Here is a 27,608-nt window from a genome sequence, read left to right on the forward strand (position 1 = left end):
GTTCCTTGTCCCCCACCTGCCAAGTCAGTCTCCTCCCCAAAGGCCAAAACACACCACACGAGCCCCCGTGCAGAAGCCTGCCCCCGACCAGCGGCACACGTTTATACACATCACGGGGCCTTTGACACTCGCCAGCAGACCCAATGTTCCGGCCGCTCCTACCTGGGAGAGGCGTCCAGGGTGAGCGAGGTGAGGGCAGCAGAGAAGAGCCGGGTGTCCCAGAGCTTGACTTCACGCTCTCGCATCTGCAAGGAGGGGCAGAGAGGGGCTCAGAAGGGCCCATGCAGGAACCCCGGGGACAAGGACATGGGCTGGCACGGGGGCACTTGCCCCAGAGCAGAGCTTGGAGGGCAGTCACAAGGGTGGGGGGTGGGGGTGAGGCACGCCAGGGAGGGAGGATTTGGATTTTCACGTCCTGCCCCTTTAAGAACCCATAGGTGACAAGGGGGTGGGGCCCTCCGTGGACTCTGGTCCCTGGGGGTGTCCACCACAGTTCCCAGGGTCAGGCTTAGCTACTGCAAATGGAATCTGCCCGTTCTCAGCAGCCGTCGGTCCCCTGGGGCTCTGAGACCCAGCTGCACGCGGGGCAGGGCCGTATATGGACAGGCCTGGAGCCGGCCGTGGCCCCTGCCTCCCAGAGGGGTTCGTCCCGCCCTCGTGGTGTGTATGTCCGGTTTGGCCATGAGGGACCCTACCTGGTTGAAGCCAGTGGACACGAGGTGCTCCTGGGTGCCTGTCCATACCAGTCGGCCATCCCTGCTGTTCTCATGGGCCGGCGTGCTCTGGGGGAAGAAAAGATGGCATTGAGCCCCAGGGCCCTCCTCGGGGGGTCCACCCGCCCGAGGGCCCCTCAGACGGCAGGAGCGGCCAGCTGGGGCCAGCTCTGCACCCAGAGGGCCGACCTGGCCGCCAAGCTTGGGCTTAGTCTCTGTCCGGCTGCCCTGTGCACTGCCAAGGCCCCTCTTGAAGTGGCCATGGGGCTCGGGACGGTGGCACATCCCTGTGGGTGCCCCAGAGGAGGCGCTCGGTGGCTGGTCACTGACCTCTGCCAGTCACCGTCCTCGGGCTCTGGGACCCAGTGCCCTCCTAGAACTTCATTTTCCCGGCTCATGGCCCAAGCCGCCTGCTTCCCAGAGCTGTCGCGAGGATCAACTGAGACCACATGTGATAGGAACAGGCCTGCCACAAAGCAGCGTGCAAATCGGGGGATTACGAGAATTACTGCTGCCTCCTGACACTGCCAGGGGGCCGGGGAGAGGGCCTGGTGCCCAGCGCAGGGAACAGTCACTGGAGGGGGCAGAGCACGGCCCTCCTGTGGTGCTGGGGCTGCCAGTAGGAAGGCTTCCCGGGCCGGGGAGGGGAGGCGGGTTCACACGGCAGGCGGCCCTGTCCCTGGGGCCCAGGCAGTAGGGGGGAGCCGGGGGGGGGGGCCAGAGGAAATGCAAACAGCTCCCTCCCAGTCACCCTGGCCCCTGGAGCCTGAGACGAAAGACCCTGTTACCAAAAATAGCTCACCCCAAACTGTGGCCAGCTTCCTCCAGGCTTCCCACGATCTCCTTGGGAATGAATGAGGGAGGGAGGTGGCTGAAGGGAGCTGGCCCGGCGCCCCCTCCTCAGCCCGCGGAGGCTGACCCCGGCGTGGGAGCCCGTCGGAAATGGCTCCGTGTCGTTCAAGGAGCTTTTCTCACTGCTCCCTTCCCACCCGGCTCGAGTCGGCACAGGAAGTCAGGCTGGAGCCTGAGAACTGGGGCCCGACATCCCTCGCTTCACGCAAGACGGGCTGAGGGGTCAGGGCGAGGGTCAGTTCCGGAACCGGCACCCCAGGGTCAGTCATCAGTGTCACTTGGGCTCTCTCGCCCTCTCATCGGTGTGCAAACATCCCGTGTAAGGAGTGCCAGACAGCTCGCACAGCTTTCGCACACCCTTCGTTCATTCAACAGCCCTCTCCCTGGCCAGGCACCGCACTGGGTGCTGGCGGTGGGGCTGGACACTTCTCAGATGGATGGTCATGTCCTGGGTGAGGCAGGACTGCTCACTCATCTGTTCTTTTGTAACATGAATATCCGAGCTGCACGTGACACTGGGCACCGGGGACACAGTGAAACAGAAAAGGGTCCCCACACTCGGAACATGCAGGCTGAAGGGCCCACGTGAATCAAATAGAAGCAACGATGTCAGCAGGTTAGGGCGCAAGCTTCGGGTCAGACTGGCTAGGGGAAAGCCAACAGCTTGTGGCTCAGTTTCCTGACCTGAGCGCTGTAACGGACTTGCTACTGCAGAAGTGTTTGGGGGTGAGCCCGGCACACAGCAACGTGCTCTTTTCAAAAGGATGGTCATGGGGCACACGAAGTATAATTGAGGAAAGGGGTTTAAGGTAACAGTTAAGTTAAAATATGAAAGATCGACGGGCGCGAGCCAGCGTGGGGACCAGCATCTGTGAAGGCTGGGGCCTCAGAGACTCAGTAGGCTAGCACGGCTGGCACGGGGGTCTCAGGGAAGGGGGTTTCGGGGGAGGCAGTGGCGGCACCCAGGTCCTACAGAGCAGGGGCGGGGCAGTGGGGGAGCCTTTTCCCGCTAGAGGCACACGTTTGGATGGAACGTTCCTTGGCCAGTGTCTCCCATCTTCCTATTCCAGGCCTGGAGAAACCAAAGGCACAGAGAGGGGAAGCCATCTGCCTCAGTGACCCAGCAGGGCAGTCGCCCGCCCATCGTTGTTCCTGTTCTCAGTAGAGAGAGCTGACGGAGGACCGGCGAGGGGACAGGCTCGACCAGAGGCAGCAGCACCCAGACCAGGAGCCACCCCCACCAGGCAGCTTGGGTGTCCAGCTGTCACCCTGGGGAAGCAGGTGGCGACGGGCAGGGCGGTGTGGACAGGCCCGTCCGGCTCGCCCCATGGCTCTCCATCCCCACCTCGGGCCTCAGAGGGCACAGCACCCAGGAAATGGAGGGCAGGTCGGAGCTTAGCCTGGGCCCAGCGCGCCTGCTGTGGGTACACCCGGCTCAGTCTGCCCAGGGACCACGGGAAGCCCCAGCAACTAAGAGAGGCCTCTATCCCAGAGGACTGAAGTGACTTTCGTTTTCAATCCTGGCAAGTTTCCCCTGACCTCAGTGGGACTTGGGAGGAGAAGCCTCCCCTCGGGATCCCCAGGTTCTCCTCCTCCTGAGGCAGAGGGCAGACGGCATCGTGGACCCAGCCTTGTCACAGGGAGCCCCTGACGGTGAGCCAAGCCTGTGGGTCAGGCCCTGGGGTTCCCCTCTCACCGATGGCTGGGTGTCCTGCAGGTGGAGGAGTCCCCCCTCCTCCGTCCATGTCTCCCCCACACCTGGCCCCAAGGAGAGAACAGGAGGGCTGCGGCCAGGCAGCGCCTGCCCAGCTCGGGCGCATACCCGGCATTCCAGCTGCTGCAGTGCCGCCAAACCCCCTCTCTGTCACCACGGCAACGCTTCCTGTGAGGGGCAGGGCGGCTGGAAGACCAGCCCTGAGCTGGTCTGGGCCAAGGGGACCTCCTCTGGCGGTGAGACCCCCCCATCACCTGCCCGCGCCCCTCCTCAGTCATGATGCTGGCCCCTAGGCCTGCCTCTGTCTGCACCGGGGGTCCTCTGACTGCTCCTGCCCAGGCCGGCCGGTCCAAGCCTCCCCATCCCTCGGCAACCCCTCACCGTGGCAGCTACCTTCCCTGGCACGGCCGTGGCTTCAGGGCCTCGGCCACCCCCTCTCCCTGGCCCCTGGGGCCCTGGCACAGTGAAGGGGCTCTGGACCCCCAGGGCTCTGGAGTAAGATGGACCCAACCTGCCTCCGCTGTGAGCTGTTGTGACCCTGGGGACAAAAGTGATGAAAGGGCTGACTTGACAGGATGCTCAGGAGGGTGGAAGGAGGTTGTGCATGCCAAGGGCCTGGGACACAGAAATCCATCATCAGTGGAACCAAAACACAAAGCAGGGGGCGTGAGCAGGAGGGAGCCGCCTAAGCATCTCCTGCTCCAAGCTCCAGCTGCCAGGGGCCAGGCTCAGAAAAGACAGTGGGGGAGGAGCCCCCAGGTCCCAGTCCGCGGGAATGGCCCGGGGGCAGAGGCCGGAGGGAGGGCAGTGCCCGCTCTGGGTGAGGAGTGTCCCCGGAGGAGGCGCTCCCAGAAGGCTTCTTCCCCAAGCTGGCCCCTCAGCTCACGCCGACCCGGCCGCCAGCAGCGGTTTTCCTAATGGAAGCCAGGTGCGGGCCAGATGCCCCGGCGGAAGCGGGGGGCAGGGCCGGGTGGAGGGCGGCATTCCAGGCCCCGCTGCCCCCGCGCCCGCGGGCTGAGGGGCCGAGCACAGGCAGCGGCCCAGGAGCGGTGAGGGGGTGGCAGCCACCCACGCTCTTCCCAGGTCTCCTCGGCCCAGAAACCCCCTTCAGGGGGGCTCCCCCCGCCTCGCTGAGCTCGCAGCCGTTGGACGGCGGCCACCGCATCTCCACCTCAGCGCCGTCGCCGCCTCCTCCTCGCTGCGGGGGACGGAGGGGAGGAAAGCGCTCAGCTGGGGGACGGGCCAGGGGCGCTGCCTGGCTGGGGCTGGGATGGAGGTGCCTGGCGCCGGGGCCTGCACGGACCCTGGCGAGCAGAGGGCGACCGACCAGAGAAAGCTGAGAGGACAGCACCCCGGTCTCTCTCCTAGAGCTGAGCCTGGTCCTTCTCTCTGGGCAAACACTGGAGGCGTTCTGCAGAGAGCTGCAGGGAGGCCGGCTGTTCAGGCTGCCCTGAGGCTCAAACGGCTGGCCCACTGGTCACAGGGCGATGGGGCCGAAAGACCGGGGCCAGCCTTGTGGGTGGAAGCACGGCCAGGGTGGGGCCAAAGCCACTTCTGCTGGGCCTGGCTCATCTGCCAGGATGGGGCCTCCTTTAGGTGGTTGGCCAGTTGGAAGTGGAGCTGACTGCCCTGTCCTAGGCAAAGAGCTGCAGCTAGCTGTGTGAAGGGGTGTGTGTGCGCGCGCCTCGGGGGACTCTATGTGTGTGTGTACATACTGGGTCGGGGGAATGTCGCCCCCTGGCTACTGCTACTTGGGTTTAGACTGGTGGATGTGTGTGTGTGTATATCTGTGTGTGTGTGTGTTGTGTGTGGGTGTGTACATACTGGGTTGGGGGAATGTAGCCCTCTGGTTACTGCTGCTTGGGTTTAGGCTGTTGGATGTGTGTGTGTCTCTGTGTTGTGTGTGTGTGTCTCAGGGGGAATACAGCCCCCTGGCTACTGCTGCTTGGAGTTAGACTGGTAGTTCAGCCTTGACCTTGGGCAGGGAACAGGTCCTAGATACAGAGCTGAGGCATCTGTGCTGGGCCTGGGGCCTCGCTGGGGAGCTCCTCCCAAAAGCTGGTGCTAGGACCCTGAACTGCACTGCACCTTCCTTAGGAAAGTAGCACCTCAGCTTCCAGAAAAACTTTGAAAAATGTAAACCCATCCACCTCACTGCTGCCTTATAACCCTGACAGCTCCCACGACACAGGTGACAGGCCCCTCGCTTGGGCTCCTGGGCCAGCCTGTCCTGCCCCAGGCTGTCTGCAGCATCACCCCAGCCTCTGCCCCGAGCCAGCTCCCCGGGGAAGTGTCAAAGTGCTCCCACAAGAGAAACCCCCAGCAACTGCCCCGTGTTGTTCACTGTGAAACATTCCGTGCCTGGCAGCGGGCTGCCCTCGAACGACTGAACGAGTCCCCACTGGCTCGGTGCCTGCAGCATGAACCCACGGCCTGGCCTCTCTCGGAACTTGAGGGGCCACACGCACCTGTGCACAGCCAGACACGGACCAAACACGCTCAGGGCTGAGGGCCCATGGGTCGGGCAGGCCCCCCAGTGCTGGCTGGGAGACTGGACCAAACACGCTCAGGGCCTGGGACCCGGAGGGGTGCAGAAGGCAGGGGTTGGGTCTCTTTGCTCCTCTGTGGCCAACCTTCGCTGACAGTACCAGGAAAGCTGGGAGGGGATGAAGGTCTCAAAGAAGAGGAACTTGGCATCTCAAATTAGCTTCCTGAAGCCACAGGATGGCTCCACTGAAGGCCTGTGAGCAGCCTGGCTGCGCCCCACCCTGTGGTCAAAGCTGGACCTTCCCAAGGCGCAACACGCTTCCCAGAAACAGCCTGAGCTGCAGGAACCACCACCCAGGTGACCCTCATGTGCCTGCCGGGCCTGGGCCAGGGCACGGGCATGGCAGAACCTGTGTGCCAGAGGCTGGCTGCCCTGCCCACACCTGCTGCCGCCTCATCCCAGCCCTGCTGCCCACACGACTCACCTGGGCAGCCTCAGGCTTTGCTCTGGGGTCGAAGATCCGCAGCTGCTTGTCCTGGAAAAGCCGAGAAGAGAAAACAGCACAATTAGGGCAGGGAGGGTCTCTGGGGGCCGGTATGCCGGCCTCCTCCAACCCCAGGCTCTGATGGTCCTGCCCCGCAGTACACAGGGCAAGCATCACCCACCAGACAAGCCCTCTCCAGCCCGGGTTCCTCCTCCTCACAGCAAGGGGCAGGCCCCCTTGTCAGCCCCAGGCGGCCACGACAGAGAACCCAGTGACAAGGGTTCACATTTCCTGAGCACCTACTATATGTATGATCTCGCCCCATCTTTCTAACCACCTTGCGAAGCTGTGCTATCCCACGACCCCGTCACAGACACAGAAACCAAAGCCCAGAACCAAACTTGAGGTTCCCAGCTGCCATACGTGTCTGGGCCTGTCCAGGCTAGAGGGGCTCACAGGACAACATCACTTCTGCACTGAACCTGGTGTCTAATGAGGATGGCAAGCTTACACATCCTCCATCACTCAGCATGCAGTTACTGGTCCAGAATACCCAAAGGTGGGGATGGGAACAGATAGAAAAAGAGGAAAAAAAAACAAAAAACAAAATAAAATGCCCATGCTTTGAACAGCTTTATTTCTGTGGAATAATCGCTCTGCGTGTGTGAGTGTGTGAACGTGTACACAAGCACACATGCATAAAGAATTGGGGGAGGGTGACAGAATCTATACCCACTGACTATTTACAGGTTTGGCCGTGATGAACTGTTAAATGCAAAAGGGAAGATGCCCAGTAATTCGTGGTGGTGTGATTCTATTTGTCTGACCACATTCCTGTATATTTTGCAAGAGTGCTGAGTAAGGAGAACGGTCTTGACAGGTACAGGACGTGTGCTAACACTGGGAACCAGGGCTGAGGCAGGTGAGAGGTGGTCAGCTTTTTCTTTTTACATCTTAGCATGGCTCCCCTTCATTTCAGTCAGCACGGTTCATATTTTCTTATTTCAAAAAACAATCAACCAGCGATGAACAATTGGAATTTGAAATGTAAAACAATATTGCTTATATCAGCACCCCCCAAAAAAACACCCCAGAAATATTTAGCTATACATCTAACAAAATATATATAAGATGGACACAAGGAACACTACCAAACTCTGATGAAAGAAATCACAGACTTAAATGGAGAGCTAATTCATGTTCACAGCTAGGAACACTCAGTATTGTCAAGATATCAGTTCTTCCCAACTTGACATACAGATTCAATATGATCCCAATGAAAATCCTGACATGTTACTTTGTGACTATCAACCCACTGATTCTGAACTTTATGTGGACAGGCAAGAGACTCACAATGGTCAACACAGCAGGAAAGGAGGAGAACAAAGGTGGTGGACTGCTGGTCTGGAGTATATCCTAAAGCTCTGGGAATCAGGGCAATGTGGGTCCACACAAGACAGACAAACAGACCAATGGAATGGAACACAGCACGGAGAGAGACCCCCTTAGCTACAGCCAGCTGGTCTCCAACACAGGAGCAAAGACAGTCTTTGCAACAAATGGCACAGGAACAACTGGGTATCCACATGCAAAGAAATCAATCTGGGCATGCACTTTACGTCTTTCACAAAAATCAACTAAGAATGGATCATACACTTAAACATTAAAATGCAAACCTTTATTATAAAACCTCTGCTGCTAAGTCGCTTCAGTCGTGTCCGACTCTGTGTGACCCCATAAACGGGAGCCCACCAGGCTCCCCCGTCCCTGGGATTCTCCAGGCAAGAACACTAGAGTGGGTTGCCATTTCCTTCTCCAATGCATGAAAGTGAAAAGTGCAAGTGAAGTCGTTCAGTCGCGTCCGACTCTTCGCGACCCCATGGACTGCAGCCCACCAGGCTCCTCTGTCCATGGGACTTCCCAGGCAAGAGTACTGGAGTGGGGTGCCATTGCCTTCTCCAATAAAACCTCTAGAAGACAGCATATGAGAAAACCTCGGTGACCTTGCGTTTGACAATATAAAGAACTCACACTACAAAAAACAAACAAACAAACAAATAACCCAATTAAAAATGGGCACAGGACTTCAACAGACACTTCTCCAAAGATACACAAATGGCCAAAAGCATGTGAAAAGATGTTGAGCATGATTAATTCCCAGAGAAACACAAATCAAAATCATGGTTAAGATTTTGCATCTCACATCAACGGAATGGTTGCTGTCAAAAACCCCCAGAATAGGACTTCCCTTGTGGTTGGGAGTTTAAGACTCTACCCTTCTGGTGCAGGGAGCATGGGTTTGACTCCTAGTTGGGGAAGTTCCACATGCCATTGGGTGTGACCGAAAATAAATGAATTAATTAATTAAAAAAAAAAACAGAATATAACAAGTGTTGGTGAGGATGTGGCAAGCTGGAACCCTTATGCGCTGTTTGTGGCAATATAAAACAGTACAGATGATATGGAAAACAGTCAAGCAGTTCCTCAAAAAATTAAAAATAGAATTACCATATGATCCAGCAATTCCACTTCTGTGTATAAACCCAAAAGAACTGGGAACAGGGTCACAAAGAAATATTTGCACACCCATGTTCACAGCAGCATTATTCACAAAATCCAAGATCCGGAGGCAATCCAAGGGTCCACTGACTGATGAATGGATAAACAAAACGCATTCAATAAAACATTATTCAGACTGAAAAAGGAAATTACGTCACATGCTATAATACAGAGGAAGCTTAAGGACATCATGGGCTTCCCTGGTGGCTCAGAGTAAAGAACCGGTCTGCAATGCAGGAGACCTGGGTTCAGGAAGATCCCCTGGAGAAGCAAATGGCAACCCACTCCAGTATTCTTGCCTGAAGAATTCCATGGACAGAGGAGCCTGGTGGTCTATAGTCCATGGGGTCACAAAGAGTCAGACACGACTGAGCGACTGACGCTCCTGAGGGACATTATGCTAAATAAAGTAAGTCAGTTATAGGAAGACAAACAGTGTATGATTCTACTTATACGAGGTGTTTAAAGTAGTCAAATTCCTAGGTATGGAAAGTAAAATGATTATGAGGGGCTGGAGAAGGGGGCAAAGAGAAGTTGTTCAATGGGTGCAGAGTTTCAACTTAAGAACAACATAAAATATTTAATATGAGAACTGTACACTTAGAATGGTTACAGTAGTAAGTTTTATAAGCATTTTTATGCCAAAATTTAAAAAATAGCTATCAGTCCACAAAAAGGTAGGGAAGACCCATACATAAATGAATATTACTAAGTAAGTGAAATAATTCAATCAGGAAAGGCTACACATTCCATGATTTCACCTATGTGGCACTCAACATCCAGGAGAAGTCGAATCTCTTATGGAGACAGCAGAAAGATCAGTGGTTGCTGAGGGTCTGGGAAGAGGCAGGCAGACATGAACGGGTTAAGCACGGGGCACTTTCTTAGAGGAGCAGAACTATCCTGTGTGATGCTGTAAGGAGGGACACAGGACGTCGTGCACTTGTGGGAACCCACAGGAAGTACGTGGAGTGAACCCTAATGTAAACTGTGGGCTTTAGTTACTGTAGCAACACTGGTTTAACAAGTGCACCTCACTGATGCAAGATGGAGTGGGGATGGAGGGGGATATACGACTCCCGGCCCTGCCTGCCTGGTCCCTCCCAGTTGCCTGGGATGCAGACAGTGCTGGTGTCTGCCACTCAGAGGTGGTCACAGGTAACTCTGGGGAGGAACCAGACCTGACTTGAGCCCAAAGGACAAGGGGAGCTTGGGCTGGAAAGGGAAAGGCATTCGAGGAAGAGGACAGAGCATGACTGAAGATGAGGAGACGGCAGTCTGCTGGCATGTGACGTGCATGGAAGACAAAGTCACGCGGGGAGGGCATGGCAGAAATGGGGGGCACTGGGCAAGCACACAGATGGACAAGGCAGGGGTCCAGCCTGGAGAGTCCTCGAAAGCCAGGCCTTCCTGACACCTGGCAGGCTCCCAGGGTTCTCGGGTCTCGCCCAGCACAGCCTTGTGGCTGTAGTTTATTGAGCCCTTGCTATGTGCCAGGTGGGCACCAGGCACAGTCCAGGGATTAACCCTGAGGCACTGTCCACTCCACAGTCTCAGGTTCAGGATGAGTTTGTTTAGAGACAGAGATCAGACAGATGGGGCCAGTGAGGGACACAGGACTGAGGGAGAAAGAACAGTGAGAGGATGGGGAAAAACAGAGACACAGAGAGAGACAGCAATGAACACAGAAAAGACAGTGGCGGCCAGGAAAGAACCACTGGAGGTTGAGGACAGAGACGGCGGCAGGAGCCAGAAGGAGGGCGGGTCAAGCAGGGGCAGCGCTGGATCTCGAGGTGACAGGCAAGAGAGAAGGCCTCCTGGCAGCAAAGGGCATTCCCCCCACCGTGGAGACAAAAGGGCCAGGGTTAGGATGCCAGCTCCACCACTCACGTGCTCCGTGACCTGGGAAACCCAGGGTGCACTGGGTGTGACGGCAGCAATTCTCAGAGGTCAGAGGCACCTGGGGAGCTGGGCCATGGAGCGTAGAATCCCAATGTCAGGTCCAGACCAGGGTCCAGACAGGGCACTGGGGGCTGGCGTGGCGCTGGCGGGGCCAGCACAGCGCTGGGCTCAACAGCGCAGCCCACCCAACCAAGGAGGCCTAGCCGGCCACGTCTAGCCATCTGTGGGGCCAGTGCGCCCCCTAGCGGCCACCCACTTTTCCTTTCCCGCGGCGGCAGCAGCTGGGAGGGGAGCAGGAAGGGGCCTGCGCCGGCCAGCCCCACAGGCAGAGCAATGGAGGGGGCGAGGAACAGGGGCGCCTCCACCGGGCACCACCCCGGCGATGCCCTTGGGAAATCTTTGCTTCTTGTCCCTGCACCTTTGGGCTCCGGGCGCAGAGGGCCAGAGGTCCACCAGACTTGGAGCTGGATGGCCCCACTAATCCTCCCAACGAAGACACCAGCAGGCATGGAGCTGAGTCATCGTCTTGGGACCCGATGGGGAAGTGGGGCTCTGTGACTAGATGGATCTTCTCTCTCCACTTGCCCCAGTTCGTGCCCAATTTTGATGGTAAATGGAGCTCAGACTGCTGGGGAGAAGGGGCTGGACCCCCCCACCCCCAAAGCAGGAAGCCAGTCTGGAGTTTGGGAGCCCCTGGGGGTGGTACCTCGGGGGCAGCCTGGCCGCAGGCTGGGTGGTGACGGCCTTCAGCCCTGGATGCTGAGGGCCCACAGCGGTCACCCCTCCCACACCGCCACCCACACCCATGCACACGGTCAGCGTGGGGACAGCATGAGCCCCTTGTCTCAACAGAGACGGTTCTGATGCAGCCCCCGAGCCCTCCGCACACCATCCCCAGACCGGAGGCTCTCGTCCCCTCCCTGGGTTCTCTAGGTTCTCCTGGGCTCTGGCAGGCCCTCCTCAGGGAGTCACTCCTCACTGTCCTGCCCCCTCCCAGGCTGCCGTGCTCCTCACCATCACCCCACCCCCACAGCGCCATCTGATCAGGTCACCCCCAATGCTGGGCCCCCAGCCAGGGTGCCTACTGCCTTTCAAAACACATCCTCACTTGACCTCAGCCCACCCTCCCCTCCCAGTGGCCGCATGCCTTCACGGGCCGCCTCTGAACATGGCAGGACTCCTGGGAGACACCCCTGCCTCCCGATTAATCCCTCTGCAGCCTCATTTGTGACCCCTCTGAGGGCTCCAACCACACTGGGGTCTGGTTCACACCAGGCCCAGTTGGGCCGTGAGCTCTGGGGAGGGCTGGCACCTCTGGCTGCTCCACAGGAAATGACCCATGTCCAGCCCCTAGACACCTGCTCCCCAGACACCCTGCCTGGGGCTGGGGTGGGGGCCTGGAGCCGAGGGGACGTGGGGCAGAGGCCACAGGCTGGACTGGCCACGAGGCTGCAGCTCTCACATCATATATACACTGTCCATGGCTGCCGCTTTGTTACCAGGCGGCGCTGACGGAGACAGTCTGGTCTGCAGAACCTGGAGTCTCTACCACCAGGCTCTTCACAGAAAAAGTCTGCCCCTGCTCCAGGCTAAGGAAGTTAGAGAACACAGGGGAACAACGCTCTATAGAGATACATCCAAATGTTACAGTTTGTAACACAGTGACACAAAGTGGAAGTAATCCACACTTCTGAGAGCAGGCCCTCCACTAAGCAAACTGTGAATCTGTGTGATAAAATGCTTCCTGTGACATTTGTTAAATCTTTGATAAACTGAAAGAAAAAATGTTTATTACAGAGGGACAAAAAAGTACAGGGTAGAGTAATGTGGATACTATGTACAGAGGGACTTTCTGGGTGGTCCAGTGGCTAAGACTACACTCCCAGTACAGGAGGCCTGGGTTCAGTCCCTAGTCAGGGAACTAGATTCCACAGCCCCAACTAAAAATCCCACTCACCACAACTATGACCCAGCCCAGCTAAATAAATAAATAAATATTAAGGGGAAAAAAAAAAAAAAGATGCCATGGAAAAACCCAGATAAACGTTTTGGTCAACTCCACACTATACCTGGGCTTCCCAGGTGGTGCTAGTGGTAAAGAACCTGCCTGCCAACGCAGGTTTGATCCCTGGGTCAGGAAGATCCTCTGGAAAAGGGAATGGCAACCCACTCCAGTATTCTTGCCTGGAGAATCCCACGGTCAGAGGAGCCTGGCGGGCTACAGTCCATGGGGTCATAAAGAGTCAGACACAACTGAAGTGACTTAGCAAAATACTGTATTTGGGTGATCAAAAGGAAACACTTTGTGACAATCCCCTTCCCTCCTTGCCTCCATGTCTCCTCCCTCCCTGTCTCTTTCGGTGTCTGTCAGGACTGTGTTAGTCCCTCTGCCTGGGACACCTGTCCCCTCCTCAGCAGGGTAGCCTCAACCTCACTGTCCCTGGGAAGCCTGAGCCACACTTCCCAGAAGAGCCTGTGTAGGCTCCTTCCTTCATGGGCGGCTTCAGGCAGAAGACACCCCACAGGCTCCTGAAGGTCGTGCACTGTCAGCTGCTTCCATGCAGACTCCTCCCCAGATGCGCCCTCCCCCTACCGGGGGCTCCCTGTCTCCTCACGGGTTCTGTCCCTCCTCGCTCCCTCTCCCTCCTCTCCTCTGCGGGTACCACATGAACACAGGCCCCCACCTTCAGCTCAGACCCTGCGGGTGCCACATGAACACAGGCCCCCACCTTCAGCTCAGACCGCTGCCCAAAGCCCAGCCCCTGGACTCAATGGACATCACTGGGACGTCCTGGGGCCTCCGACCCCACGGTCTCAGGGGCAGGCCCTCCTCCAGCCTGCGTCCCAGGAGCCGGCCTCGTGACCCCCCCAGCCCTCATGGGTACTCTGTCTTGCCTGCATCGCCCCCTGCCCGGGAGGCTCCTACTTCCCTCCCTCGAAGGTCGCTCCACCTCTGCTTTGGACACCCCTCCTTCCTTCCCCTGACCACACTGGCCAGATGCTCTGTCCACACTGTGGCCAGGGAGCCTCACGGTGCAGACCTGCTCCCCTCACACCCCCAACCTGTCTGGCTTTAAACACTCCGCTGCTTTCCAGCTGCTTCTACAGTAACAAGCGTGACGGTGTGTTCATGGTTCTGCCCTCTGCCACAGCCCGCTCCCCCGGCCCCGCACCAGGAGCCCTCCCCTCCCAGGCCCCAGCCAGAGGCCAGGCCTCCCTGGCATCTCCAACCACTCAAAGCACCTCTGGTCCCTCTTTAAACAGCCTGGGTCACCGTCAGGGGTCACAATTATCCTTCTGTTTATGATCCCCGGACCTACACTGGCCACCCCCACCAACACAGGCCCTGATGGACACAGGACCTGATGTCACCAAGGACCCTGAGGCCTGCTGACTGCCTGGGGGAGGGGGGCTGGCACAGTGCCCTGCTGTGGATGCTGCCTGACACAAGTCTCCGCCACGGTCACAAAGTGGCCAAGTGGCCAAGGACCAGTGCGGGGCTTTCCTTAGTGGGGCGAGGGCTTTGAGAGACAAGTATGAGCCCGAGGAGTGAGGGCAGCAGAGAGGAACAGCCATCCTGGCTTCAGTTCTCTGCTGCCCCCCAAGTACTGCGGAGCCTCACAGGTACTGCTGGGGTCCTGGGCTCTGTGACGCGATGGCCCTGGCAAAGCTGGGCATGCCTCAGGCCCTGGCAGGCACGTTCTCGCGTCTCACCACTCACCCTTACCTTGCATGTCGTGCCCAGCAGGGCTCCGTCCCGGCTCCAGGCGGCACCCTGCACCAGGTCCCCGTGGGTCGCCAGCTCTGCAGAGAAGCAGCCAAGGTCAGGAGGGGTCCAGGGTCCCCCCACTCTGTCCCGGGCAGCGAAGGTCTCAGGGAAGTGGGTGCGGGCAGGCCTGGCTTGGGGGTAACTCTGGGGAAGGGGCAGCTGCTGGGAGGGTGCCTTCTGTGCAGGAGCCAGGGCAGCAGGGCCTCCAGGTTGGTGGCGGGGCTTCATTAAGCCCCACTCTTCTCAGGCCACGCCCCCAGCCAGCTCCCTGATCCTGGGTCACCTCGCTCACCCCGCCACCAACATGCCTCCCCATTCCTCTGCAGTGGGCCACACAGCCCATGGAAGTGTCACACACACCCCTGCCCTGGGCACCTGCTCGGGCCTTCCTCACTCCCTCCCCGAATAGCATGACAATTTTAAAATGTGTCCACAAATTCTGACACCTCTCCAGTTACAGGCTGAATTGTGTCTCCCCCCAAAAGATGTCAAAGTCCCAATCCTCAGCACCAGTGAATGCGACTTTATTTGGAAATAGGGTCTTTGCAGATCATCAAGTTAAGCTGATAATGCTAGGATGGACTCTGATCCAGTATGAATGGTGCCCTTGTGAAATCAGACCAAGACAAACATGCACAGACAGAAGACGCTGTGAAGAGAGGGAAGACAGCCATCAACAGGCCACAGAGCACGGGAACCACAGGAGCACTGGGCAGGGAGCCTGGTCCAGAGTCTCCTGTGCAGCCTCAGAAGGAATTAACCTTACCAACACTCTGATTCCAGACTCTGGTCTCCAGAGTTGCGAGATAATAAATGTTACATTAGGCTCCTCAACTTGTGGCAACCCTAGGAAACTAACACCTCCTCCTTTCAAAATGGGCAGCCCAGCGACTTCCCTGGTGGTCCAGTGGCTAAGACTGGGCGCTCTTAATGCAGGGGGCCTGGGTTCGATCCCTGGTCAAGGAACTAGATCCCACATGCCACAACTAAGACCTGGTGCAGCCAAACAAACGTAAAATATACATGAACAAAACGTGCAGCCCAAGTCCTTTCCTCTTGAGTGTGAGCAGGACTTGGTGACTGGCTTTTCGCAGAGGGCATGCATTTCCCAAAGCTGCAGCATAAGCCACACCGCGGCTTCCTCCTTGCTGCTTCTCTGGGACTGTCCCCTGGGGAAGCAGCTTCCATGTGGTGAGGGTGATCAAGCAGCCCACGGGGAGGCCAACAGGGGAGAACTGAGGCCTCCTACCCACAGCCTGCACCATGAGAGTGAACCATCTAAAAAGCAGATCCTCCTAGCCCAGTCCAGCCTTCAGGTGACAGCAGCCCTGGCTGACAGTGGAATCACTAACCTTATGAGAAACCCTGAGCCAGAGCCACCCAGCTAAGCTGCTCCCAAATCCCTGGCGCTGATAAATGTTTTCAGTTCTCTTAAGCCTCTGGGTTTGGGGGTAATTCTTTCTGCAGCCCAAGGTAACTACCATGCCAAGGTCTACCTCCCTCAAGTTAATCCCAGCCCTGTCACTCGCTTGTGCTGCAGCCTCAAGTCACGTTATTTAACCTCAGCTACTATACGGGAATGGCAACAGCCCCTTGTGTGAAGCCCTCGGCACAGAGCTGGGCAGACAAGAAGGGCCTGAGACGGAAGTTACAGCTGCAGTGACTCCCTGATGACACACTGCCTGGTGGCCTTCACCTCCACTGCAAGGTCGGGCTGGTCTCAACTGCACCAGGAGCACACTGGGGGCGAGGAGTACCTTGAATTTCAGGTCCCTTGGGGCACAAGACGGCTCCATGGTGAACGCTGAGTGACTTCTCAGGAACTGATACTGTCAGAAGGCAGGTCCCTCAGACACCTGTTATGCTGTTGGCCCTTTGTCCCTGCCCCAGAGGTGGGGACACCACCACGGTGACCCTGCACAACCCTGGACAGTCTGCACAGCCCTGCAGGGCAAGTCTGTCCTTCAGTTCTCTGAGCTTCACGTCTTTCCCCTAAAAAGGGGATGAACTTGTCCAGGAGGACTCTGCAGAAAGCATCTGGTGACTCTGTCACAGAAAACGCCTAGGCTCCTTGGCGGGTCCCTGCTGATGGGTCAAAACCACACAAACACTAAAGATTCTGACCCACAGCTGCCACTGCCTATTTGTGGTCTGAATGTTGGTGTGCCCCCAAATTCACAGGTTGAAACCTAACTCCCACTGGGATGGAATCTGAAAGCAGGGCCACTGGGAGGTGGTAAGGTTACACTCATGAAAGGGCTTGGTGCTCTTATAAGAGAGACCCCCGAGAGCTCCCTCACCCCTGCCTCCGTGTGAAGAGACAGCCACCTGTGAACCAGGAAGCAGGTCCTCTCCCGTGCCTGGATCTCAGACCTCCAGACAACCCAGTTATGATCCCAGTCTGTGGGATTCTGTTGTAGCAGTCCCATGGACCAGGACATACACTGCGGGAAATGCAGAAGCAGCACTGTGCAGGGACAGGGGGAAGTGGCGAAGCCAGCAAAATTCTCATCTCCTGGAGGAGAAATTAGCAGTCTGCTTTCAAAACTGAAATGACACACAAGTCAAGAAATAACAGTATAAGGAAGTTATTTAGACATATGGAGAAGAAAGCAGAAAAAACAGCCAAATGAGATGAAAACAGACGGCTATGGAAAGTGGGGAGGGTCAGGGTGCTTGTTAACAAGTCTTGTAAAATTATTATTATATATACACGCACAGGTAAACAAATACACAGATACATACACACATAACTACATATACATACATATATCACACACATGTGAAACCTGACACGTGTCTTGAAACTCACGTTACCAAAATTGCAAACAGACAGAAAGTGCTGCCAGACGGGGCTGCCCGGGGAGGGGCCGTCGCGGTGGCCCTACCTGTGAGGGACTGCTGCTTGGTGGCGTCCCAGACCTTGGCAGCCCTGCCCGCCGCGCTCAGCAGGACACCGTCGGCGGTGGGGTGGAACTGCAGCACCTCCACCTGGGCGTCCTCGGGGCCCAGCAGCAGCCCGGGCCCCGAGGGCAGAGCCTGGCCAGATGCCGGCAGTCGCCACACTTTCACCTGCAGAGAAGAGTAAGTCTCTAAGCCCAGGGCTGGTGGGGGCAGGGGGGGTCTCGCTGCCTCCATCCAGCCTTGTTCCGGGTGCCCCCACCCCAGGGGAAGGGAGGGGCAGGCTCAGGGGCCAAGGGGAAGACGTCGGAGTAGGGGAGCCAGGCACTCTGCTCTGTCCCCTCCAGGACTCCCACCACCCGGGCCCTGCTGTCTGCAGGAGCCGTGCAGCAGGGCACAGGTCACGGCCGTGGCTCAGAGCACGTTTCCGGGGGCACACGAGAGCTGATGTGGTAGGGCGGAACTTGGCAGGAGGGGCTGGACTGGGAACCAGCAGGGCCCTGGGCCTCATAAGGCCTCAAACAGGTCTTCCAGCCGCTCCACTCACCGTCCTGTCGGCTGAGGCCGTGGCCAGGAGGAAGTCATCGAAGGGGGAAAAGTCCAAGTCTGTGACCAGGTCTGTGGGAGAGAAACAGCTGACACGGCCAGATGAGGATGAATGTCCTGTTCCAATCCACTGTGCCCTCTCCCAGGGCCAGAACCACAGCTCAGGGCCTCCAGGCTGACCCCTCTGCCCACACGATGGCAAGGTGGAAATCCTCAAGGGGAGCGTACTCTAGAGACGGTGGGCCAACACCACAGTCCCCAACTACCAGATAAAGGCCCAGACCCCTGTGGCCCCTGGTGGCCAAGGGCCCAGCAGCAGGAGACTGGCAGGATGGGTGGGAAGCTCCCCATGTCACCAGGCACCTGCATTCGCCCAAAATCCAGAGCCCAGTTCGGGTGAACAGAAACCCGGCAGCCCCCACGGGAATCACAAACAGGATAGACCATGGACTACTCAGCGCTCACGGACCCTCCCCACCACCACAGGGACACGCACTTCTCTGAGGATGCAGCACGAGGAGGGCTGAGCATGGAGGGGGGCTTCCTGGAGGGGGCACAGCAGGCCCTGGAGAACACTGAGGGTGGCATGGGTCAGGGCACCAGGCAGGAGGGGGCTGGGGTGGCACTGCCGACCTAGGAGTTCTCTGCCCCTTGACAAGCCAGGGCTGGCCCACCTGCAGCTCACCAGCCCCAAGCCCAGGTGCCGGCTTCTCTCTGAAGGGAATAAGACCGGGAACAGGAGGCCGAGTGACAGGCACCTTAGGGACTGCCCTGGGTGGAGAGCAGCCAGCCGCGAGGCGGCGGTCAGCTCTGAGCAGGACCCTCCTAAGGCCTGTGTGTCCAGTTGCTCCTTCAGTTCTAGAAGCTCCCCAAGAGTCTCCCAATAAATCCCTCTGTGGCTTATGAAAGCTGGAGTTGGTCTCAGATCCTTGCAACTGAAAAACCTGAACTGCTGAGCTCTGGGGGGACCAGGAGGGGGGATGGGGCACACGGAGTGAGCCAGAGCCCAGAAGAAAAGTGAGACTGGGGGCTTCAGCGGGGTAGAGCTGGTTGAGATGTGAGCAGGACAGCCAGGCCCGAGTCACCAAGGCAAGGAGCATAGTGACCAGCCTCCTGCCAGCCTCCCCGGCGGGGCCAAGCAGATACACTGCCGTCCCAGGCCAGCGGACCCTGGAGACAAGGAAGAGAAGGGGTGGACAGGGACAGGCACTCCTGGGAAAACCCCAATCTGGACTCTTGATCACAGAATCCCTGCCACCCAACCCTGCGGGCTCCTGACAGGATAGGGCAGGGCCCAGGCTGGGTGTAGATTCTGGCCTCCCCAAGGGAATGAGCAGCGGCCGATCTGGGCGCCCACAGCTGGGCTGTAGGACCGTGGCCTGAGGGTTCATCTCACCAAATCTTCACAACGACCCTCAGAATGGCACTGTGGCCTCATCCCCAAGTGGAGGATGAGAACACGAGGACAGAGAGATTAAGTAACTTGCCCAGAGCTGCACAGCTAAGAAGGGGCCAGGCTGAAGGTCAGGCAGTCAGCCCAGCTTCAGAACCTACAACCTTAGCACAACAGCTTGCGGCCTTTCCCACATCAGAGCATGCTGCCAGCCACTGCCCCCCAGACCAGTCCTGCAGAAACGGTCTCCAGATGCTGCCCAGCCTTCTGCTCCCGAGACCAAAGCGCCACCCGAGAGCTGAGAGGCAGAAGGTTTCCCAGAAGGCAGGGCACCCCAAAGTCAGAGCAGCAGCCAAAACTGCAGTCCCCCCCGACCCTCCACCAGCACCCAAAGGGGAGAAGCGTGTCTGGTGCCCCGAGGGTAGAGTCTGAGGAGCTGGAGTGAAGCGCCCCAAGGAGCAGTTTTCAGGCAAGGCTGCTCCCTTGGGGAGAGGTGCTGAAAAGCTGGAGCCACAGAGAGGCTATGATCCACCAATGAAGCCCAGTCCAGCTTCCAGTAACAGGGCCCTCACCACCCTACATGCAGCTCCAACTTGGGGCTGCTTCCCTGTGAAGAAGAATCACAAAGCCAACAGCACTGTGCCTAAAATACCTGGGTTCCGACTCTGGCTCTGCCAGCAGCAATGCCAGCATCGCTAAGTTCCTAATAATCCCTTTGAGCCTTGGTTTTCTTAACTGAAAAATCGGTTATTTAAAAACCTACTTCTTGGGAATTCTCTGGTGGTCCAGTGGTTAGGACCTGGTGTTTTCACTGCCATGGTTCCCGGTTCAATCCCTGGTCAGGGAACTAAGATTCTGCAAGGTGTATGGTGCAGTCAGATAAAAAATAAAAACAGAAACCTACTTCAGAAAGGTATGAAAAAGGATGAGAAAGCAGAATTCGTCTATGGGCTACATTAGATGGATCGCAAAGACATTATGCCGAATGAAACTGACCAGATTTGAAAGGCTACATATAACATGAATCCATTTATGTGAAACGTCCAGAGAAGGCCAGTCCACAGAGCAAAAATCAACCAACATTTTCTGTGAAGGCCGGGACAGAAAACATTTCAGGCTTCGAGGGACATACGGTACCCGTCTCCTTAACTCTGCAGTTGTTGGGAAAAGCAGCCACAGACTGTAAGTCAATGAAGAGGCGTGGCCGTGTTCCAATAAAACTATTTACAAAGACAGGCAGCGGGCCAGTTCTGGCCACACAGTAGCTCGCAGCCCCTGCTGCAGAGGCAGAAAGGTCCATGAATGCCTGAGGCTTCAGCGCCTGAGGCAAACACATTAACTGCCAAGGGACATGAGGGGGGTCTTTCCAGGACAAAGGAAATGCTTTAAAACTCAATGGTGGGATACCCGGCCCTGTAACTTTAACAGAAGTCATCAAATGCTTCAAATAAAACAAACAATGTTTATATGTATGTAAACATTACCTTGACAAAGTTGTTTTAAGTTTTAAACAAGGATGGGATAAGAAAATGAAGACAGTGCTGAGCGCCCACGGAAAGCTCCATCATTCTTTACTACCGTCATCTTATTAACTGCCACCCTCTGCATCAGGACCGAGACACTGAGCTGCACACCCAGACTGGGGATGGAGGATCAGCGCCCTTCTCTCACCCCAGGCCACCCAACGGGCGGCCAGGAACACAGGCCAGAGGGTCTGGGCCTGTGGCCACTGCAGCTGGATGGGGAAAGAAGAGGCGCTGCTGCAGCCTGAGAAAACCAAACTGTTCCCTCAATGCGGGCAGGCTGCCAGGTGGACTGCTGGGCACCCCCAGAAGCAGCTGCAGGGGTGGACAAAAGCTCTCTTTGTGAGGGCCCATCTCTGGCTCTGCAGCCCAACCCGCCCCCTCCTTGGAGGGCCCTCAGCAGCCTGCCTGGCTGGGAGGATGCCTGCTGTGAGAGGTGATCTGCTGGGCTCCAGACGAGTACACAGGGCTAAGAACCACACAGGCTTGAGTCTTCCACGGTGACAGGGAGCCATCATCAGCCTGGAGCACAGGCCGGTGCAAACCTGCCTCCTTCCAGCCTGATCACCTGGAGCACCAGCTTCCCTCCTCTCTGCCCAGGCTGGAGTTCTCAACCAGCAACAGCTTTCCCACAGTGAGGGTGACAGGAAGGGCCCAGCCAACCACAGGGGTGCAGGACCAGGTTGAGTAGGAATCCCTTGCCCCAGGGCAGGAGGGGTGAGTTCCAGGCTTCCTGGGTCCAGTCTCTACTCACCTGAATGGCAGCCCAGGTGGGTCACCTGTCTCTTGTCCTCTCCCTGGCTTTCCAGAGGCACAATGCCCAGTACACCTGTCAAACAAAAACAGGGGCTCTGACTTCAGGCCTAACGGAGGATCTACTGTCCAGGGCTCCCAGAGGACACGAGACCCAAAAGCTTGGCCTAACCCTAACCTTCCCAGAACCTCCACCAACAGTAAGACCACATCCTTCTGGATGGAGTGGTTGGCCCAGGCTCGGTTCCTGCCCCACACAAGACTCTTCCACGATATCGACTATGCAAAGACACAGTTGTCTCTTTATGGCACTGTTTGGCCCTGGTAGTCGGCTTGGGGCCACCAGCTGCCACCTTCCCAGTTCTACTTGAGAAAGAAGCTGTCACCCAAGGGCAGCAGAGCTGAGGGATAGGATACAGTGAGATACAGCTTTGCCTGAACCCCCTGGAAGTTAATTATATAAACCAAATGGTATCTGTTTTATCTGTTTCTTGCTTATGTCAATTTGAGGTCTGAGTCATCACTAGCAACCTTCAGAGGCCCAACTAACACAGGGAGCTTTTACCTCCCTATTGACCCCAGCTGCCCCCGCATGAGGAGTGGGTTGCATATGGGGACTGTTGGAAACAAAAGCAACAGCCCCCCACGCCCACCCCAGGCCAAGCTCTTGAAGACCACAGCCAACACATTTATACAATGTGTGCTGTCAAATGCCCAAATTGAAGTCCATCTGCTTACTGCACATTGACCGCTTTGCAGGCGTCTACAGCCCTTCATGGTGCTGACTTCTGAACCCCGAGAGGTCCTTCCAAGCCTCTGGCCTACAATGAGCCTGTCCTTCTGCCCTTGGTAGGGTGACAACATCTGACTCTCCACATCTATGTTCACCTCCCTACCTGGACGGTCAGAGTTGAATGCAATTAAGCTGCAGCTGGCTTTGATATGGTTCCCACATGAAGGGGCAGTGCCTGCTCGAATGTCACTGATCCAGGCCTGAAAATAGAGAACAACAACAAAAAGGGTTGGCTAGGGCTCTGCCTAAAGCAGGGAGTAGGGCATACTGGAGGGAGACTCTACCTTAAAGCTGCACCATTAGAGATGCAGGCCTTTGGATCAAACCCTGTCCCCATGCAGAGTCCCTTAGAAAATACAAAAAATGTCCTTGAAACAACAACCTGTCATAAGGGGGTCAATTTTGAGTATTAAATAAGTTCTCTAATAAGGGGCAGGAAAATGTCAGAAGGAAGTTCAGGCTTAACGAAGTCAAGGGGCTGGGGGTGGGGACTGACTCTGTTAAAAGGGAGAGAGAAGCAGAGAAAGGAGAAGTGAGCATCTAAGATAGATGGACTCAACTTCCTCAACTGCATTACTGAAGGCCTCCACCAAGTACGAGTCTCCTCCAAGCCCCGGAGGGAGAAAATACACAAGCTCAGAAAGGGGACAGTCAAGGCCTTTCCACGAAGTCCTACAGTCAGGTGAACAATGCACCCCCACGAATAGACAATAACGTTAACAACCCCAGCAGAAGAGCAGAGCAACTCTTTTTCTAAGACTGAGCTCGGTGAGGTCCCAATATTTCTTGTATCAGCACCTCACAGCACCCGTGACAATCATCAAGCACCCACATGTCCCAGCCCACCCGCTGACAGCGTCCCGGAAACCACCCCCACCACCCTAGTTTCTATTTCAGTGTTCACCTGCTGGGGTAAAATGTTATCATCCAGTATTATTCTTCCCTCTGGACTCGTGTTTACTGTACAAATACAGTGATAGGAAATACAATAGTTTTGACAAAGAGAACAGACCACCTGTCCTCCCATCTCCCTAACACGTAAACCGTGTTAAGCTCTCTCTGCTATCTCTAGTTCCACACCTGTCTGCTTGCCTTGCTGGACTGAAGTCCACCAGGAACAAGTCCACTTGAGCCCCTCAAGTCCACTCTAGACCTCTCCAAGCGTACTGACTACACTGAGTGACCGTCTTAAATGCAAATGTGAGAACCTCTCAGAGACCACCCCTTCAATGCTCCCCGCTGCACTCAGAAGAAAACCCAGCTTCTTCCTGGGGCTCTCGGGCTCTCCAGGTCCACTCTGGACTAATCTGACATCATGCTTCCCTCTCACTGTCCTCCAACCACCCTGTCCCACTTTCCTTCCTCCACCTGGTTCCTTCTCACCCCACTCTTCCCTAATGCCCGGCTGCTTCTCACCCTTCCTGCCTTAGCTTAAATGTCACCTCCTCCCAGCTGACGTCTTGGACTACCCTACTGAGGTTAATTCCACCTCTAGGTCCATCTCCATCTTAATCCCAGCGCCACTGTGTGTGTTCCCCAGTGCACTTATTAAAACTTACATTGCCCTTGCCTGCCTGCATGCTTGCTGTCTGTCTCTCTCCTGAGCCTGTAAGCACCAGAGAGGGAGGAAATTGCTGTTGTGTTCACCACTGTGGTTCCAGCAGCTGGACGTGGGACGTGCCCAGGAAACACTGTCCAGAGGATCAGAACCAGGCTTCTGCTTCAGGTTGTCCTGACCTGAGATGGCCTCTGATGGGGTCACCAGAGGTCAGTTTCTCCTCTACATTATCGGAAGACACTCCCAGGCTTTACAAATAACGTTTCACTGCAGACCGGAGCTGGCATCGACTCTGAAGCACACCCCTCATCAGGCCTCCTGCCTTTCCGGCGGGCCGAGAGACTCCCCCGCCACCTGGTTCAGCTCTTTCTCTGGCCTCCACCTGCTTCGGCTTCCCACGCCCCACCCAGGCTTTGGCAGCATCACCCTGAGTAGGGGAAGAGCTCAAGCCAGCCGCGAGAGGAAGCGCCGGCGGAAACCCAAGGGAGGGGCGCGTCTCTGGTCGAGGAGCTCCCCTTCTCCAGTAACATACCCGGACTCGCCAAGGCCAGGACAGAGAGGGGCATCTCTCTCGCAACCCAGCCTCGGGCAGAGGCGATCAAAGAGGCGGAGAGGAGGCGCTGTGGCTCCCAGGCGAGGCCGACCGGAAGCCGGGAAGGCAGGCAGCCTTACGTAGGCCTCAGGCCTCGGCCCCACCGGGCGGGCGGCACCGCCTCGGGGGTCCTGTTGCGAGGCAGGACCTCGGTGCTCAACGAGAGCCCAGAGTGTCTCAGGAGCGCCAGGCTCTGACCGGCGCGCGGCCACAGGGCGGCCTGGACGCCTGACCCGGGCCTTAAGGGGGCGCCCCCGGGGCAGGCGGGCTCGGGGGGCTCCCCGCGCGGAGCCAGGGGCGGGGGAAGGTTGGCCGCCGGGCAAGGGGCGACGGAAGCCGGGCTTACCTCGCGGCGGGGCGGCCGAGCCTCCGTGTGCCGGAACTTGGACACCTTGAAGCGGTTCATGGCGGCGGGGACAGCGGCGGGTACAGCTTCGCGGACCCGGGCGTCGGCTCTCAGGTGCACAGCTCGCAGCCGGGACTCCCGCCGCCTCCGGCCCCACCCGCGGTCTGCCGCCCGTGGCCACGCCCCCTACGCGCCCTAAGCCAATCGCAGCCCTCTCCGGCCTGTCGGGCCACACCCTCATCCCCCTCTCCCTCCGCGCGCACGCCGTGGGCCCCACCTCCCGACCAATCGCCGCTCGACCGCCCCTCGAGGCCACGCCCCAATACCGGAGGGTTGGAGTCGCGTACCGAGAGGTCACGTGCGGCGAGCTGTCCGCCCCCGGCCGGGTTGGGCGTGCAGGACCCTGGACTACGGCTGCGATTTTGTGGGCTGGGTTTGGACCCGGGAGGCTTTCCAGGGTTCGGGGCACGCCCTTCTTCGGGAGGAGTGAAAGCAGAAATGAACTAGCTCCATTGCGGAGACAGGGAACGCTCTCAGGCGCCGCTGGCACCGAGTCACAGGGATAATGAATGGCAGCAGAGGAGAGCCCGTATCTGATGCAAATCCCTGCTGATGGGACCTAAAGGCTCCGCTTCTCACCCACCCTGCTTGGGTCAGGTGGGCTCCGTAGGAGGGGAGAATGGAGCCTTCAGCGTCCCTTATAAGGGCAAGTCTTGGCCGCAGGCCTTGGGCGCTGTGGGCCAAGACTCCTGGTAGGCAATCAATCAATTACAGATAAGCTGAAACGGCAGTAGATAAGAGCTGTGGGGAATCCCTTGAATGGCCAATTTGCACAACCAGCACTTCTTGTTTAGTTACGGAACAAACCTGGGGCCATTCATTCCACAAGCTTTTCTCTTCGCTTTGAAAATTGACTGTGATTCCAGAATAGGCTTTCCGCTTGATACCAGACAGAACACCTGCTCAGGCGAGTCTGGAAAGGGGACTTTGATCTGAGGAAGACGAATGATCAGTCGCAGCGGCCAGCTGCTGTGAAAACTCGCTTTTCTCTAGAGGGTCATTCTGAAAGCTCGGCCTGGCAACTAGCATGCGTGGATCCCTAAAATACAAGTTCTTTTTTTCAGTTCTCACAGGTAAACTGTGACCACTCAGAGGCCATTACTGAGTTAGGAGGGAACTTTGATCTCCATAGACTGTCAGGTTAAGTTGACTGAGCTGGGATTTTAAATTTTGAGCAGGCTGGCAGCCACTGAAGTGTAGCTTTCCCATGACATACTCTTCAGACACTGGAATTCCAGCAGCTTTGCAAAAGGCACCATTAGTGCAATCTTCAGTTGGTTGGTTGTGGTGGTCAATTATTGCAGACATCGCTTGTGCTTTTTATAAAAAATTGTGGCCAAAAAAAAAAAATAAAATTTATAATTTTTACCTATACAGTTCAGGAGTGTTAAACTTTTTCATGCAGTACTGGAACTATAGCCATTAGACAACAGCTCTCCATTTCCCCTTCTCCCCAACCCCTAGTAACCATCATTCTGCTTCCTGTTTCTATGAATTTGACTACTTTAGATACCAAATCTAAGTGAATAATACACCATTTATCCTTCTGTGACTGGCTTATTTCCTTTGGTTTAAGGTCCCCATATCTGTAGACCAAATTTAGCCCATGGAATGTCCATTTGATGCTTTCAAACTGTGGTGCTAAGGAAGACTCTTGAGAGCCCATTGGACAGCAAGGAGATCTAACCAGTCAATCCTAAAGGAAATCAATCCTGAATATTCATTGGAAGGACTGATGCTGAAGCTGACACTCCAATACTCTGGCCACCTGATGCAAAGAGCTGACTCACTGGAAAAGACCCTGATGCTGGGAGAGATTGAGGACAGGAGGAGAGAGGGCAATAGAGGATGAGATGGTTGGATGGCATCACCGACTCAATGGATATGAGTTTGAGCAACTCCAGGAGATAGTGAAGGACAGGGAAACTTGGCGTGCTGCAGTCCATGGGGTGGCAAAGAGTCAGACAAAGCGGAGTGACTAAACACGTCCATTTGTTACCTCTGGGGGTTAAAGTTCTGACTCTGGCTGTGCTGGGTCATGTAACTCTTGCTACAAACTAGGGGCTGGTGGAAGAAAACTAGAAGAATGTCAACTTTTCGGTTGCCATAATGACCAACTTGAGTGCCATAGCAGGGGAGAGGGAAGGGCCAGAGGGATATCATCAGGGCCCAGAGAGTGACCATCCCACATATAGCCAGGTCCATTCTGGCTGGAGAGAGTGATTCTAGTAGAGAGTTCAGACCTGGAAGACTGCTGCAGACTTGAGCACAATAAATTTCTTCATGGATTGCAAAACTCAACTGATAGCCTGCACGACTCTTTCTAGCCCCCTAGGGCTAGAATTACTAGCTTTGTCTCTGCAATCCTAGAATCCCAACCTCTCTGGTTGCTTATAAGGACACTGGAAAACACCTCTCCACCCTCAAAGGCAATCTATCAAAATGTGGATCAAATTTCAACAAAGGGAGGATGTCTGGTTAGCAAGGTGCATGGCAAGATGATGTCGATTTCACAGTTCCTATTTCCAAGGGTAATTAATAATGAACAAGAATTTGGGAGTCCAGTTGTAGTGAAGTCTTCATTCTGGAGAAATCAAAAGTGCTTCATGTAACCACAGGAAGAGACACCAGCAGAAAGAAAAGGGACAAGCAAAAAGAAACC

The 27,608-nt window shown here is 56.5% G+C and overlaps 1 protein-coding gene across 5 annotated transcripts in view; it reads right to left on the reverse strand.

The window, feature by feature from the left end:
• The window catches only part of LOC120874372 (coronin-7), a 60,567-nt gene extending 35,533 nt beyond the window's left edge, over positions 1-25,034 (reverse strand). For 4 of the 5 annotated variants that reach the window (XR_005723636.1, XM_040255769.1, XM_040255762.1 and 1 more), the window contains exons 1-9: positions 24,887-25,034; positions 22,494-22,590; positions 21,599-21,673; positions 17,930-18,000; positions 17,370-17,553; positions 14,440-14,516; positions 6,252-6,302; positions 696-782; positions 163-245 (exon numbers count right to left, since the gene is read on the reverse strand). Coding sequence is in view for 4 of the 5 variants with exons in the window: in XM_040255769.1 (XP_040111703.1) it covers positions 163-245; positions 696-782; positions 6,252-6,302; positions 14,440-14,516; positions 17,370-17,553; positions 17,930-18,000; positions 21,599-21,673; positions 22,494-22,590; positions 24,887-24,946 (785 nt within the window). In the remaining variant the exon portion in view is untranslated. The remainder of the gene's footprint in view (positions 1-162; positions 246-695; positions 783-6,251; positions 6,303-14,439; positions 14,517-17,369; positions 17,554-17,929; positions 18,001-21,598; positions 21,674-22,493; positions 22,591-24,886) is intronic. The other variant, XM_040255750.1, reaches the window with a different exon arrangement.
• Positions 25,035-27,608: the final 2,574 nt, after the last annotated feature.

The sequence above is a fragment of the Oryx dammah genome, unplaced genomic scaffold, assembly GCF_014754425.2.
Source record: "Oryx dammah isolate SB20612 unplaced genomic scaffold, SCBI_Odam_1.1 HiC_scaffold_2, whole genome shotgun sequence".
NCBI lineage: Eukaryota > Metazoa > Chordata > Mammalia > Artiodactyla > Bovidae > Oryx > Oryx dammah.